Below are 17,708 nucleotides of genomic sequence, written 5' to 3'. Positions count from 1 at the left end.
CTCTGGCTTAACTAAGTAGCATGAGTGAGATAGGTACATGAGACTGGGCTTTGAGGCACGTTCCTATGGATGTTGCTAGGGTAACAATCAAGCTCTCCTACTTTCCAAGCTCAGAAAAGGGTATGACTATGATGCTAAGTTACACATAAGCAAGTACTCCAAGCAGAAAACTTGTTTCCACAAATAATGAATTGTATCTTACTCCACTAAGAGCAAATATCCAAGTAGTAAAGTGTCATATGGCCTAATGACAATGGTATAATCTGAACAACTGAACAGAGAAGGAAATTTTGACTCAAGTCATCTCAGATTAGTTACATAAATGACTCAACTGATCATTAAATACTTGAAATGTATTTTGATTTAGTTACTGTATAATGAATTGCAAAGTGCGTTAGAAACCTTCAAAACTTTGTTAAAACTCTTATTCAAAGACAATGGGATGGCTACCCATGTGATTATTTTCGCTAATGTAGACAAACTTGCAGAGAAAAGAAGGGTTGTTAAAGCGAACTACCTTCTGGTCCACCATCTGTCATATGCTCATTTCTACTAGGTCCGTAAGACCTTTATACCGCCTTCAATAGTTATGTAGTGTTGTAATTTATTCACAATAGCCAAGTTGTTCTTTCCCCATTAGGAGAAATGTGACAACAAACTGTCAGCTGGAGATGCAGCTATTACATATTCAGTAGATGTTTGGAGATAATTTGTAGAGGGAAATATGTGGACAACATAGTTTAATATATAACCTGTGTGAAACGCATGATGTTTGATTGTTCAGAACAATTAGGATAAAGTATAAAAAAATCTGTAGCTCAAGTTCAGCTGGTATCATTGAGCAATGCCCCATAAAACTTTCATTAATAGGTATTACACATAAATCTTAAGACCTCAGAAACACAAATGAATCTAAGCACCTACATAGGATTGAAGCAGAAAGTGGACATCCAATTCAAAGAACACAAATGAAATTTCCTAGTTATTTTTATCTGAGGTCATCTTTCCAAATGAGAGCGACTCCTGAACCATTTGTGAAGGATCCGAGTCCTAGCACACAGGGTACATGGCAGATGAGTTTCTCAAGGGACATGCATAAGGTCAGCAAATAAACTCCTATCATTCAGCTTTAGGTCAAGACAAGTCTAGCAAGTCACCTTAAAATTCATACCAAGAATTGTTGAGGGTCTCAAGCTTTTGTAAGTAAAGCTCCCTGGATGTCTAAAGCTCCACTTCAACGTGTACGCAGAAATACTTTGGATTCTCATATTTGGCACTCCTCCATTTAAACCACTCAAGGACCTGACAGGCATGCCACAAGCAGACTTAGCACGCTGACACAATCCAGTTTTACACAGAACAGTGACTTCAGACATGTTCATTCAGTAACAAAGCTAGATGGCTCCGGGTCTTGCTCCCTCTTTTGTTCAGTAGCATAACTGGGCAACATAGCAATGCCTAACTTCCAGATGCATGACTGGTTATACAATATCCACTTCTTTTCTTGAATTTGCAGTTCTTAGTCTAAAAATAAAATAAAACCTATTATGAGGAACAAAACAGGCAGTTCCATTGTATGATGCAGTACAACAGCAAGGTATCTTGGCACAGATGTACATGATTTACAATCCCTGAGAAAATGAGTGCAGCATTGTTCAACCTAACATTTTCTTGAAAGCAGCATTTGTATGTGATTTTCTGACTATTTACACTAAAACTCTTTAAGGGAGAGTAATTTATTTAATGTTTGGAACACACCTCAGGCAATGAAATGCCAACCACTGAAATCGTTGTGTGGACCTTAAATATAAAAAACAGTAATAGTTCTTAGGAAACTTGGCTGCATTTCATCCACTCTCATTACAGTAATATAGACCCAGAAAGCCTTCTAGTCTGTTACCCCAGAGCAGTGTAAGGTTGCTAGCAGACTATTCTGGGGAAACATCCATTTCTCCAGCTCAAGGATTTTTTGAGTTAGTGGTCATGTCCTAGCCCTCATGGACCAAGATCATCACAGTTATGTCTAAATTACAGTTACAGATAAATATACTTAACATGAAAAAAATTTACAAATCCAATGAAAACAAACACCTCTACCTCCAGCATCACCTACAGAACACTCTTCTACTAATAAACAATTATTACAGTTTTCCTCACCTCCTCTTGATGGTTAAAAACTGAACAGTATGCACACAGAGTTCACAGAACGCTGCTCTGCCCGTGGAGGGGAGCAGGGGGCACGGGCAGGCTGGCGTTACACTTGTGGCGAGAATAATGACCAGCTTATGCACAGACTGCATGAAAATTATGCTCCGCTTCAGAGCCTGTTTCAAATGCTTTCAAAGAGTCTGTTGTTTTGTTAACTCCTCCCTCAATACCACTGCTCTCAAATATTTTAATGAAATTAGGACATGACACAGAAAACTGGTGACATGTGGATAAGTAGTTATATCTCTCCTATCTAATATTTAAGATGTATTAAATTTTTATTTATTTTTTGAAGGTAAGTGCTATTTATCTGTATATTGAGAGACAAAGTCCAATTCCACCATATGCTTCTGAAAAGTCATTTCAAGTTTTGGCACTTGTCGTGGTTTAACCCCAGCCAGCAACTAAGCACCACGCAGCCACTCACTCACTCCCCCACCACCCAGTGGGATGGGGGAGAAAATCGGGAAAAAGAAGCAAAACCCACGGGTTGAGATAAGAACAGTTCAATAGAACAGAAAAGAAGAAACTAATAATGATAATACTAATAAAATGACAACAGCAATAATGAAAGGATTGGAATGTACAAATGATGCGCAGTGCAATTGCTCACCACCTGCCGACCAGCATCCAGCTAGTCCCCGAGCGGCGATTCCCCGCCCCCACTTCCCAGTTCCTATACTAGATGGGACGTCACATGGTATGGAATACCCTGTTGTCCAGTTTGGGTCAGCTGCCCTGCCTGTGTCCTGTGCCAACTTCTTGTGCCCCTCCAGCTTTCTCGCTGGCTGGGCATGAGAAGCTGAAAAAGCCTTGACATTAGTCTAAACACTACTAGCAACAACTGAAAAACATCAGTGTTATCAACATTCTTCACATACTGAACTCAAAACATAGCACTGTACCAGCTACTAGGAAGACAGTTAACTCTATCCCAGCTGAAACCAGGACAGCACTGAATCACAACCTTAATTCCTCACGATAAATTAAAAAAAGATCTCGTGGATTTACCGACTTACACAGAAGCCTATCGATTATCTGAAATCTTTTATATAAAATATGTGCATACATCATGTTGATTGCTTCTGCCCCAACATGCTTCCTCTCCAATGGCCCAGTCTTTAAGGTGCCAGAAGCTTAGCATTTCCTCTCATTCTACTAGAGACTAATCCTTTGAAAATACATCAGAGGTTAAACAACCTCTCAGTTAAAATAATAAAGTCACTGAGACTATACCATACTTAAAATATGTTGAGGGCAATAACAGAAACATCCTTTGATGTTGTTCAAAATCTGATACTGACCACAAACTGATGAAAAATGCTGCTGACCTTAGAGGTGCTGAACCAGTCTTCCAATTCTTCTGAAATTAATCCTGCTTGTACTGTGGCTTACATAGGGACCCCTTTTTTTTATTGTTTTCTGCCACAAGTATGGAATGTATTTGTTTTGACTGAAATGTATTTAATTACTGATAGTCTCATATATACTCAGGGTAATTTTACAGCAGAGATTGTTGTAAAGCCTGGCAGTTTACACTGGAAAGATGGATGTTACTTTTATTAATTTGTAGGAAAAACATTATCACTGAACTCATAAACACTGAAAACTTACATAGAATTTCTTACTAGTGATAAAACTTACATATTTGAATACACTACAGAAATTTGCATTTGAGTTTGCTACAAGTGATGTGCGTCAACTGAAACCCTCACCAACTATACTGATTCTTCAAGCTGAGCCCCAAACTACCTGGTAAGGATGTCACCTCAATGCCTAGAAGAGCTGTTGTATCCATCCGTTTACTGAACAGCAAGAGAAAGAAATGCCAACAGTAGTTCTGGCTGCTTATGAGTGCAGATGATTAATGACAGATTCCATTACTAGCAGCAAAAACAAAAGACAGAGGAAGCTTGTGAGCTTCAGCAGCCACAAATACCAAAACCAGAAGTTAAAACCAGGAGAGCTTTCTAGCAATTAGGAAAAGCAACAAAGTAATTTCTACAAGGGCCTACTGCAGTACTATGCAGACCTTATTTGCTTGCACCCAAGTTTATAATCACACTGAATCCCAGCTCACGACCAGTCAGGACTCTCAGAACTCAGAAGAAATCATTCCACAGAACTCCACAGGCTATCAGTCGATTCCTTTCTTTCATATTAAAAGTCATGAAAACTTAAGAAAAAAACCCAGAAAGATGAGTAAAACCAGCATCACTGTGACTATTATTGTCATGGAGAAACAATTATTACTTGCAAGTGCACACAGTCAATAGAAAGCATGCCCTCTGCTTGGAAGAAGATACACTTTAGCACCAATCTATAAAAGCCAGCTTTATCAGACACTCACAGAACAAGCGACTTCTCCCATATCGTGACATAGATGCAGATAGCTCATTTGTTCTGATCTTGACATCTCAAGCTATAGTAACAGTTAAATACTTGACATATTCTAGTTACAGAAACCAATAGTCCAAAATTCCATTTCATTTATATAGAAAAGGTCAGATCCACTTTCTAGGCTTCCACTAGATGACACTGGCTTAAATTCCAAGTTAACATTTCTCTTCAGGAAAGCAGAAGGCTAATGCCCCAAACACATCAAATTTACACAAATAAGAAAGACCATGTTGAGAATATCAGCTTCAGGTTCTCTCTCTGCATTCCCTCACACCCTGCATGGTATAAAATACTAACATACTTATCTTCCATAGCTCCTATTTGATCCGTCTCAAACAGTAAACTTTCCTACTTAAAAAACAGAAGTTGCCTGGCTATACAAGGGATTATGCTTTCAGATAAAGCCTGCAGGTAGACATGTAGGTTTCTAAGAGTCATGCTGCACCATTTGCAACATGAACTACTGGGTAACTAGACAGCAAGAGCTACCACCACTAGCTTACTTGTTTCCAAAACATCAATTCAGGAAAATGGAAGGTGCTGCATATTAAAAAAGGTTTTCTGAGGAACATGTCCTGTTATAAACAATTCCATGTCCAGAATAATGAAATCATGCCTTCACAATAAAAATTCATTAAATAAATCAGTTCTTCCTAAGAGAAAGTAAGTGTGCCAATTAAGCAAAAACCCTGTTACAGGGAAGAACTGCCAGCAGCACAAGTTATTTTAGCTGACATTACTTCAGAAAAAGCCCACCATTCACCATCTGTTCTGGCACAAATTTTGAATGCTAAGAAAGTTTCCAGCATCACTGATGAAAAGAAAGCAGTCAAGTCGCAGAAGTTTTTGTTTTGCTGTTAAAAAGAACAAGCATCTAAGACAACTCACATTTCAGCAAGAACAAACACAAAACAGAAATTTTGCACATTTCATAAAAATCATTACGGAGAATGACAATAAGGCAGAGTGCAAGTGGAAGACATGTAGGGACTATAACACAAAACAACTAAAAGCTTCTTACAAATTTTACATGAGAAGCAGGTAGGCAACTCCAGACAGTGGGTCACTGTTTACACTCCAGATAATAAGCATATGTCTACAAAGTTTTTTTCCAGTTGCTAACACGATCAAAACTTTTGGAAGCTAATGGCTCCATCAAACTTTTAATAAGAGAACACTATCCATCAAGACCTGTTTCGTTCAGACAATGAAAATAAGGGACAATGTGTGACAAGGAAGCCAAAGGAATCAAGGCAATACAGAGAGAACAAAAGTCAGGGTAGATGGTATTACCAATAATGTTAAACACTCAATGAACCACCACAGTAGGATAAACAATCTCTTCCAACATGCAACTCATAACCAAAGTGGAAACTAGAGCAAAAATAAGATATGAAAAAGTGATAAAGAACCAAGATAAAGTAAAATACATGATTAATCCATCTTATGGCAATATTTATAAATTCAGAAGGAGTAAGAAATTCTTAATGCCTTTCTACAAACCATTGGTGAGATCTCACTTAGAGGAATCCATGAAATTTTACTTCTCCATGCTCAAAAAAAAAAAGATTAATTCTAACTGGAATAGCTAGAGAAGGAAAACTCACTTGGGAATTGAAAGCTTATTTTGCAGTATGACTTGTTTAGCTAAGCAAAACAAGAAGTTTTAAAAGAATGACTGACTATAAATACATTAATGGAAACAAACACCATAGAAGAAACAGGAGCTACCAAAGTCAAGGAGAACAGCAGCATAAAAATGAACCTTTCAAATTTCACCATTCATCTGGAAATCAGAGGTCTGAAGTTTGAAGACAGCATCTAACAAAGAGCTACCTAACACTTCAATTCCTTTGAAATGTTTGATGAGTTCACAAAAACGGATAGCAATACGATGAGGATAGAAGATGACATCATGTAGGTAGCATGCAATTCCAATGCTATCCTCCATATTCCTATGATTTAGCCAATGAGTATAATGTACGTTTTCATTGAAACTCTAGAGGAAAAACATTACTTCCCCATTTCCTCCCTAGTTTTGTCTAGTATAAAAAATAGGAACAAACCACAAAAAAACCTGAGTAAAAACATAATATGAAATTTGCTAACTGGTAGAAGATTAAGTATTCTACACAAACCAGCAATCTGAAGATTGTGGGTTAGAACTATGTGGTCCACCACTGTGACAAAGTTTAGACAAAACAGATTAACATTTCTGTGTCACATAATTACAGATTTATTTCTCCGCCATCTTAAACAAAATCAGTATGTTACCACAATTTATGAATGAGCTAAACATTTGGGCATCTTTTTAATAGTCTGGAAAAATAAGGCTCAAAAAATCCCTTACAAGTTCCTTGTTAGAAAAACACTAAATGACAGATGGAGTTTTAATATTTCTCATGACACCAGATGATGCTTTATGTGCAGTCATGCAATACCTCTTAAATACTTATTTCAAAAAACTCTTAGTTTATGTTGGAAAAAGTTCTACTAGTAATTTAATATCAGTTATATTTTCTTTCTTAATGCAAGAAATCAGCAAGGACAGTTTAATAACTACCTCAAAATTCTAGGTAGTATACTGAATACATGAGCAAGGATTCCTAGAATTAAAAACCTCATCTCTTTAATGAACTTAAAAAATATGTAATTTTTAGAGTTTTTATACTGACAAGCGTAAAACATCTCAACTTTTCTACTTTACTTTAATCTTGCCTTTTTTTTTTTTTCCCCTTCTTTTTTTTCTTTTTCCTCCCCACAGGGCAATTAAGACAAAGCTTATTTACTAAGTCATTTCAAGTCACTACTACTTGAAACAGATAAATTATACCATAGAAACCTGGGTTTGGTATAACAACACTACTGCTTGATCCCTCATAAAGCAGGCCTAAATTCATGCAAGGTTCAAGAACAAATCTTTGGACATAATGGGTTATTTTCTTCCTTCACCTAATCAATTTCTGAATTAATCTAGAAACAGCACTGTTTAGCACCAAGTAGATTCCTTCTTTAAAATATTCCCCCTGTCTTTTTTTTTTTTTTTTTTTTTTTTTTTTTTTAAAGTATTTTAAGTCCAGAGAAGATTGGGAACGAAAGACTTGGGCAAGAACTTTCATCAAACAAGAAAAAGCTCTGAATGTTATTAAGAAATTTACATTTAAGATACTATTTTATGTTCAAATTAGGAGTGCAAACTGGAAGTAGTACATGGATTTAGGAGAGTGTTTAGTGCTGTCTATTCATCAGATTTATATAGGTAGGCAGATGGCAAAAACCTTAATGAGGGCTCTACATTAGTTTTGTAGCATCTGTCCTACTTACCAGCAGATCAAAAAGCATTTGTTTGACAGCATTCAACCCACTTCCACAAAAGCAGACAAACATTGGCCAGAAAAAGGAAATTTGTTTGAGGGTCTCTCTCTCATCTGCATACATAGCAATTCCCATTGACAGCATTATGAAGTCATACAAAAGAAGCTCATCTCACTAGGCTAGAAAGCTTCAACAGTAATGCAGAGGTCAAATTCTTCCACCACTGAACAAATTTATGGTTATTAAATGCAGAGTAGTAAACAGAGCAATACTCCAAAACCTAGTTTTATTACTTCAGTTTTGTGAGTATAGATTTATCACTTATGGTTATGAAAAATGTCCTTCACAGACATACGTAAGGCTAGCAAAAATCTGGGTATCTTAGTAGACTCAAGCACAAAAAGGCTGCACCTCCACAAGAACAACCTGCCAGCAAAGCCTTCCCAGCACACCTTTTTACTGCAGACAAATCCCTTAAGCAAAGATCTCTAAAACGTGCAGACCAAATCAAAACATTTTTATCTTTTCACAGAGAAGAATTTTCATCAATTCTGGCAGTCAACCAAAGTGACCTTCCAGAGCCTAGGTCAGGCTGACATAATACATATATATATGTACACTATCATTTACTAGAAAACATATTTAAAGAAAAGGCTTTTAGCTTACCGTTACAGACTTCAGAGTCATTCCATGATAGGTGCCCATGGTATCAATTTTAAAGCCTTCCGTTTCTGCAAAGGACAAAAGGCTCTTGTAAATCATTATGGACAGAGGGATGTCATGTCTAAATAGACAACACTGGAAATATCTTTGAAATTATTTTTGCAAAGAACGCATCTTGCTATTGGTAGTGGTTTAGGTTCTGTTCACAATACAAAGCCTGGTTAGTAATTAGGAAATCTGTGTTTTCTTTAGACAGATGTTCATTTGGTATTTCTGATTTCTGTAACCAGAGTAAGTTTTTCCTGCTGCACAGAATCATTCAAACCACTCCAGAGAAAGGATATAAATTTAAATCTTTGTGATAGTATGTTACAACATGCAGGCAGTCTCAGAAATTCTCTTCACTACAAAATGGAGAGGTGCCTCATATTCCCAGAGTGCACTATAATGCAACATATTCAACTTGTATTAATGGAAAAATACACATAATAAGAAATGCTGACTATAAAACCTTGGCCACTTAACATGATAAATTCACTTCTGGAGTGCAGAAGAGCAACAATGTCATTGTCATATGATACAGAGGATAGAATCTGCATAAATTCACACTACCAGAGTAAAGGTGATAAAAAGGGCTGGTTTGGGTGGTTTTTTTTTTTTAGTGGTTTTAATTGGACTGAATTCATGCTGAATAAGTGCCAGAAGCCTGCAAGTGCTCAGCGATTAAACCTGCTGCCACTAGCCTGTTTGCTTTTGAATACTCCTTCTCTGTCCTCCTATTCTCAGCAGTCTAAGACCAAAGTCAGCTCCTGAATACTGCCACCAGGATTTGCAAGAAAACCTTTTTCCTTTTGTAAATTCCCTAGCCTCATACATCTACGGTCAACTGACCCCATCAACGAACCACCCAATTAATTCATACTTAAAATGGCATGATAATCAGCAGTTAAACCATGATAAGTAAGCATTTGTCTACACCTAAGCAACTTTTGGGCTATTTCAACTAGACTTGGGTAAAGGTAACTGATACTGTGCAGAAACAGGTCTTTGGAATTAGAAGATTTTTTTGCCATTTATTACACCACCTTCATATAGTGCATCAGCACAAAAACATAATAGACCAAAAATAATGCAGAATCAAAGTAATGCTCACACCTGAACCTACAAAAACTCAAGAAAAATATTAGATTTTCAAGACTGTTAAAGCTTCTTACTCTTATCATAAGTAAATTAACTTAAATTGAAACCCAGACAACCTTGAAAACAATGCAGATGCTCTGGGAAGCATCTGTGGTTGCTCATCCTTTCTTCCTTAGATGTGGAAGATTATCAGACACTTGTAGGAAATGAGGCAGAAAAGTTTCCCAGATTTAATAACTCTCCAGTGCCTAGAAAAGATACGCAAGAGTTGAAAACTGATCATACTACTCTCACCAGGGAGATAGGTAGCTGCTTTCTGAACACCATTTTTGGCTTTACTTTTCCCCCCTTGTCCCCTTGATTATGCTACCAGACCTACCATCAACTACCAAGTGGAGAAGCCTAGTGTTACTGACCACGTTTTGTTTTACACAAAGTCACCTCAGCTCCAGCCCTTCTTCATCTTGGCTTCTCAAGGCCATCCCTCTCCTTCTGCTGGACTGAGCATTTCTGAACTACACAGAGTTGATTCTGAGAATGCAAAATGCAGGTACATGAATGGAGACTCGGTTTGGTCTTCGAAAAGACATGAATGCAGTCTTTTCTACTAGAAGAAGAAAAAGAAGCCTAGCTTCCCTTTATAAATTGATACTGCCATACCACCTTTCCCCCCAGCCCAAAGATGTAATCATGCATTAGTCAGCTCAGGGTTCATACAGCTGAACTCGAGTTAAAAGATGGTAAAGTTGCATCCAACCAACACTTCCATGGATAACAGTTTTTGCTGTGACTATATAGGTCACTGTTTCTGGGCAAGGAGCATATTAATATTTCAGGTGGTGCCTGGAGCCTTGCACAATACTTGATAGAGCTCGCCTAAGTTGAAGACACGCTTTTGCTGACCTGAAATGACATAAATCAGAGACATTTAACCTAGGCTAACAGTTGTTTGCGATTTTCAGAAGGTTACCAACAGAGGAACCTTTCCCCTTTCCAGACTGACCTATTATGGGTTCCTCTTGCCTATGACATGGAGAATTTCCAACTACTTCAGCCAGATGTTCCTCCCAAACTCCAAAGAATACAGATACCCCTTAACAAGGCCAGCAAAGCAACACCCCCCGTTGTACCTGGCCTGCCAAGGTTTCTTTCCTCCCAGCACAAATCATGGTTCTATAATTAGTTCTACATGTTTGTTCCCCGTTTCATTTCTTACTTTCCACTGGACTCTTTTTCTACTTTTTCCCCTAGTAAAACTTTGCATTCCTTCTCAATTAATTAAAAAACCCTAAACCAAGTCTCCATCAGCATTGCAAAGGGAATAAAGGCCCACAGACTTAGCAGCACAGTTAGAAAGTAAATCAAAGGGGAGAGAGGCACCTGGCAGGGAACAAGCCTCTGCTTGACCACCAATGGTTTCATCTTTTGCAAAAATCTCCCCAAGTCTCAAAATCTGTCCTGGTTCATTTAATAAGCCACAAAAGCCTCTAACCAGAGCTCTGGCTCTTACCAGCTTCCTGCTCCCAGCCTTGTGCTGACCCTTCCTCCAAGCAAGAGGAGCAAACAACTAGGATCCTAAAGAGCCACCTGTTGCCTCAAGCATTAGAGTGGGCACTCTTGCCTGCTGAACATCTTCAGCAGCTACATAGGCCTTCCAATGCTATTTAACAGCTACTCAGGTAGTAAATAAAACAGTTCTGGTAATCTCTAAATAATGGCATAGTACTTTTCCTTATGAATGTAAATCTAAGAGATGCTAAATGGTCAAAGTAGAACATAGGTACCCACTTACATTCCTGCAAACAGTTACTGCAGCCACTACAAGGTCTACTGCAGACCCCAGGAGCTGCTACCTGCTGGTAGGGTGGGACAAGTAGAAGAAACCACCTCCAAAACTGCCCACCAGCTTTCTAATTTCCTGCCTCAAACTCTCAAGCAACCAGTGAATGACAGTTAAGCATTGCCAGCTTCCAGATAACCGCAGCAACCCTCCTGTAACTGGTAACAGCACGGACACTTTTTTCTCAGAATATAGCTTTTTTGACCTGATCCTCTCACATTTCCCATGTGATACTCTACCAGTCAGCCACTCACTTTTCTTACAGAAATAAACACTGCTACAAGCGAGAGCCCTGCCACTTGCACTTTTGTGCCTTTTTATAAGGTCTCAACAGTTTGTACACTTGGCCACATACAGTAGTACCTTCAGCTCCACTCACTGTATACAGCCTGTGCAAAGCAAAAAACAAATGCTTCTAAGTCAGGGACTCCACAGTTATAGCCGCATTCCCACTTCAAAAATTGCTGAGGGTGTTAGCCAGGTTAATGCAGCTGGTTGTAAAAGACATTCAAGGACCAGGCTAGAAAGCAGACGCACTTCTCCCAGAGCATTCTCTGAGGGCAGTGGCTGACCCTGACGCAGCTGCTCAAAAGCAGACATGGGATACAAGAGGAACCACAGGCCACAGTAAAGAGAAGCAGAATACAGAGCAACCTGGAGCACCAGGGGACATGCCCCCAGCATACATCAGCTTAAATGCTGTACCATACCCTTTAATTAAACATGCAAAAGCAATACATTTCTCCCCTCCCTCCCAAACCAGCTCGAACCTGTGCTGCTGAGTCATGCACCAGCACAGAGATGAAATATTAACGGCTGGCCAAGATATAGTTTGCAACTCCAGTTTCAAAATCACAGCTTCACTGATGGTAATAGAGGAAACAGTTATAATTACAAGCCATCTACTAAGAAAAGGGTATTTAAGAAGAAAAGAGCCCTTTAAATAAAAGTATGGTGATGGCAAGTCTTTGGACCCTTATTTTTAAACTTGGAATTAGATGCAGAACAACTGTTAAAAAAAACACCACTTGCTTGAGTCTTCAACACACCAGGATTTTTCAATAAAATTAAACAAAGTTAGCATACACATTTCCTTAGGCAAAAAGCAGTCCATATTAAATACTTTAAACACAGGTCTAACATTACGTAAAGAATGCAAGCAGAGTCCAACATTAATGTATTGCAATGAACTGTATTGCAACTTTTTCTGTTTTCCAAATATAATCAGTTTTATAAACATATAAGCATTGTTAAAAAACACAGACATCAACAAACACCTTAAAAACTACTTCTTGAGAGACTAAACACAATAACTAGTACTGAATAACCAATTCTAATGCTTCAAAAACAAACTACCATCAGTTAACATTAAGACTATCTTTTCTTCTCCATTCATTGCATGTATTACAATCACAATTTCACACTGCAATGACCCAAAGACTGTCAAAAGAATCATACACTTTTCCAGTGTGGTTCATCACTAGGTACCTTTCTAGCATCACCATGAATCAGAGTGCCCTCTCTCATTTAAAAGAATTAAGACCTGGAAATGAAAATACGCACCCTAACGCATCAGCTTATTGGACTGATTATATTCTCCATTGCCATTTGGGCATATGCTCCATTTCCTTGCATATAAGTATTAATGTTCAAATTGCCTTCCATTTGCTTAAAGCCCACTGCCCTACATCCATTTAGGTCACTCTGCATTTTGATTCTGCACCTGCTGCAGCTCTAGCCATCCAATCCAGGTGCAAACTTGAGCACTGATACATTACCAAAAGAATAATAGCTTTAAAAAGACTCAAATTAACCTCAATTTCTGGAAGGAAGTCCAGGGAAACAGAAACAGAACAAAGGAGCATGTCTCTGAAACACTGAAGAGCTCAACTTAAAGACTTTCTTTGAATTGTGGATGAATAAGATTCAATAACCACTTCTTTTTTCAGCTGTGTACTCTTCAAACCCAGATAGCAACAGCTCTACAGACAGCCTGGAAATGATTCACTACCCCACTTCACACCCATGGTAATTAAATCACTGACACCAAATTTCATTCTACATTTACTGAACACTCCTCTTCAGTACTACACCCTAACAAGTTAAAAGTTTCACACCTAAATTTCCAAGCTACACTAATTAGTTTACAAAATTCTCTGCACAGTTCATATGTAACAGTTCAGTAATAATCTTACAAGTAATTAACACAAAGTTCTTAAAAGTTTCTCACAGTACTAATAAAAAAAAATTACAGTATGAATCTGTGTATTTTCTAGCACTGAAGTGAATGTACAGCATTGAAAGTTATCAAACTACTTGGTCACACCAAGCCAGAAGATAGAGATAGACCGCAATCTCTTTCCAAATGTAAATCTCTCACACATATTCTCTGCTAGAAAGAAAAGCAGAATCCTATAACCTTAAAAATGAATGCAATAAATAAAAGTCTAACAAGGCAGTCAAGTTTCAGAACTGTGGATCTCCTGCTACCAGTTCTCATATTCTCCTTGTGTAAATAGAAAACACACAATTCAAAAGAAAATACTTAAATGAGAGATAGTTTATAAAGAAACTTTCTTAACGATGCATAGGACAGAAAAAAAAAAATTTATGGTCCAGAGTTACCTCAAGCTTAAAAACTTCATAGTCCCCTGTTGCCTAGGCTTAACACAACTGATTGAAAGCTACGCATACTGCTGAAAAACTGCAGCTATGTTTGAAAATCCAATATGATTACAAGAATAATTCAAACATAAAACGACAATAGCAGGAAGTCAACGGCAAGCTTTCCTGAAGGAAACACTTGGGTGTGGTAAACAATATTCTTTTCACCATCATGGACTGAAATCACACAGCTGTACAGCAAAAGCCTTTCCAATTTACACTAAATAGAAGTAAAAGTTGTTGGGGTTTTTTTAATAACAATTGGCTTCTGCTATGTTGAAACCTTGACAACAACAATAGCACGCAAACAAGAACAATGGTCCTGGAACACACCTTAAAGACCTAACACTTGGAGCAGCACAGAGAAACTTTGCTTTGTCATCTGAGATGCACTCAATGGGTCACAATAATCTTAAATCTTCAAGATTATCATCCCAGCACTATTTCACACTCTGGAATTACTGAAGAAACAAGCATGTGAAAAGGAGGATCTCAGGTAAAGCCACTCAAAAAAATGGGGAAAAAACAAGGTATAGCGTCCAAAACAGTTTTGTACCTAGAATGTCCTACAGAACCAAACACATCAGCTCAAAAGTTTTGGTATACCACAGGCTGTACTGCAAACCATATACATCAATAAATATGTATGATATATATCAAACATTGAGGCACACAGGAGAGGACATACGATACCTTCCTAGGTGTCAAATGACATTTGGGCATAGGATTTTTTAAAAATCCTAAAAAGGATTTTAAAATTATGTTGCTCAAGAAGATACGACAGACTGTAGTTTGAACAAGATGGTCTGTGGCATGAATAAAATACCACTAGTAAAGATGCACATTAATAAATTACATTAATAAAGTGTAAAAAAAAAATAGCTAAGTGCAGTAATATGAAGGAAAGGAATAAGACTACAAATGAAAAGTAGAGAAAGTTTAGCACAGAATGGAGCTCCATGTTGTTGAAGAGATGATACCATTACTGCCAGCATGAAGGAAACAAAACCAACAGCAGTCAAGGCAAATAATTACAGGGAGTTCAATTCCTCACCTCAAAACTGTTTGAGAAGTTCAGCATGACAGGTGCACTGCAAAGTAACATGTTCTTCCACTGTGGAAATATCTAGGACATACGAGTCCTACTGCAAGAGACATTCTAATACATTTCCTATGGCATAATTCACAGAACTTTAAGAACGTCAAAGGAAAGATTTCTCTCTCCTGCCTAACCAAAGCTGCAGTAACAAGACACTCATTTGAGAGAAAGTTACCAACTACTGACTCAGGGCTGCATAAGCAGTTCTGTTGACTGCAAGTGTAACTGATTATTTGCTCTTCAAGAATAGTACTTTACAATTACCAACTCCCTCACATTTACTATTAAAGCAATTGAAACCATTCTAGCAGCAAAGCCTGTCCCATCTGGCATGAAAATTTTATGTAAGCCAACCAGAGAGGCATCCTGATAAAACGCATCAGAAATAATGACCCATCACAAGAAGCAGAGAAGTTTGGCTGCAACTCAGCAGTTTACTTAATGCCTTGTGTTAAAATTCCTAAATTTACTATCTAAGCTCTATAAGCTTTTAATTGTTTATGCTAAGAACAAGACTGTTAATGGGAAAATTCTGTATTAAACCACACAAATATTCAACGAAAAAACAGTTCACCTCCATGCTGCCTAAACTTTAAATCTTCACGAATACTGTAGTACTACATGAAACTGCCGATAAACAATAAGCTGTAATCATGATGCAGCTAAGAGGTGACTACTGTGAATCCTTCCTGTAGTTTCAATACCTCTGAAGAAAGAGCAAACAGATGAGACACAAAACCAAATGGTTAGAGACATAGCGTCTTTTGGTTTTGTTTCAATGTTCAGCCAAAATCACCAATACGCACATTGTTACACGCATCATACCATCTTACCTTCCACATCTCTGGCCAACCACATACACAGTCATCATATAGGGTAAGATGTGGAAACCTTTCAGAGTGACACAAGTCTAAAAGGTTCAACTTTATCTCAGGTGTTATCCTCCATTACTAATACACATGGATACAATGGTATATAGACTGCAAGTTATTATACCTCAAACTCAAAATAATAATCCTTCTTTTCCTTCAGACTTCTTTCCCAAAATCCCCAGTACTGCAAGCTTTCCATAAACACATAATTCCAAATTCTTACTAGACTAACTGTAAAAAAAATAGTCTTTAAGGAACAAAAAGTGCCTTATTTTACTTTTATTGATGACTATTTCTGCTTGCAATCTCAATTCTGCACTGACTATTTGGGGGCCACAACTTAATTTTGAGGGCAACTAAATTAAAGATCCTTTAAGGAATGAATTCACTTGTGATATGGTTGCAAGTGATACGTATAGTCAGTTCAGTTTTAAGCAAATCACATTACTAGTGCTAAATGGCATAGGAAAACGTTAATGCCTAATTGTCTTTCATAAACTACCCGCACTGTAAGTTTCAGTTAGACTAATATTTTAAAGTTATCATTTTATAATAGAATACCTCAGAAGATCATCTGCTATTTTCTAAAGTTAATTTGTAGCTGAGGAAGATCTCAAATATCTCTAGGTCCTCTCCTAAGAAATCCAGACATTAATTGCTAATTCTATGTAATTTCCATAAATGCTGTATCAATACCTTTCATAAGTCAATCTTGTATTTGAAATACATTCTTTCGAACACCTAATTTGTACTTCCAATGCTAGCCTACACTTATCTAACCTGGTATTATACCAGTGCTATTCTTAAACCACCTATTTCTTTAAATACACCTAGAAAACTAAAATACAAAATTAACTCCATATGTAACTAAACCAAATATAAGAAACTGTGTAAGCTAAGGCACATAAACACGTCCTAGAAAGATGCAGATTTGTAATAACAACTACCCAGGTAGAATATGACTATTTCAGGCATTTCCTAACCACATCACAAAAGAACCTTTCAACTGCAACAAGAGCTGCAGTCCAGTCCACTCCATTTCAGCACTGATGGAAAACCCAAGACCACATTCTCAGAATCACATAACATAAAAATGGATTTTTCATCATTATTAAATGCAGAAATTGCACTTCCCCCCCCCCCCCCCCCCAACCCCCACCCCAGCAACCACTTAAGTCATCTTCGATTTCTGCTCAGAAATTTCTACACTAAACCAGCACTGGTGAGCTACTCAAACTTTCCTGGGTTCTTTTTTCCTGCCATGCAAAACCTGTTATTTTTTGTTCCCTCTTGAACCACACACATACATTAAAAGCATAAAATATATTCACCCGTTTAGTACAGATGTTGTCTACATGGATTGCTTACTAGAACTATGTAACTTGTCACCTAGAAGGACACAGACCGTTCCTTTACCTAAGTTTCTTGTTGTAAAAGAGTCCACAATGAATTAAATGCTTTGGTACAGTTGAACTGTTACACTTGTCCATTAATTTCTTTCTCCACC

The 17,708-nt window shown here is 37.6% G+C and overlaps 1 protein-coding gene across 1 annotated transcript in view; it reads right to left on the bottom strand.

Annotated features, from left to right (window-relative positions):
- CDC73 (cell division cycle 73) overlaps positions 1-17,708 on the bottom strand; it is a 119,126-nt gene that overhangs the window by 69,920 nt on the left and 31,498 nt on the right. Inside the window, exon 10 of the mRNA XM_030033874.2 lies at positions 8,590-8,654. Coding sequence (XP_029889734.1) covers positions 8,590-8,654 — 65 coding nt within the window. The remainder of the gene's footprint in view (positions 1-8,589; positions 8,655-17,708) is intronic.

Source organism: Aquila chrysaetos, chromosome 12, assembly GCF_900496995.4.
Source record: "Aquila chrysaetos chrysaetos chromosome 12, bAquChr1.4, whole genome shotgun sequence".
Classification (NCBI taxonomy): domain Eukaryota; kingdom Metazoa; phylum Chordata; class Aves; order Accipitriformes; family Accipitridae; genus Aquila; species Aquila chrysaetos.
This window is presented reverse-complemented; position numbering and strand designations above follow the sequence as displayed.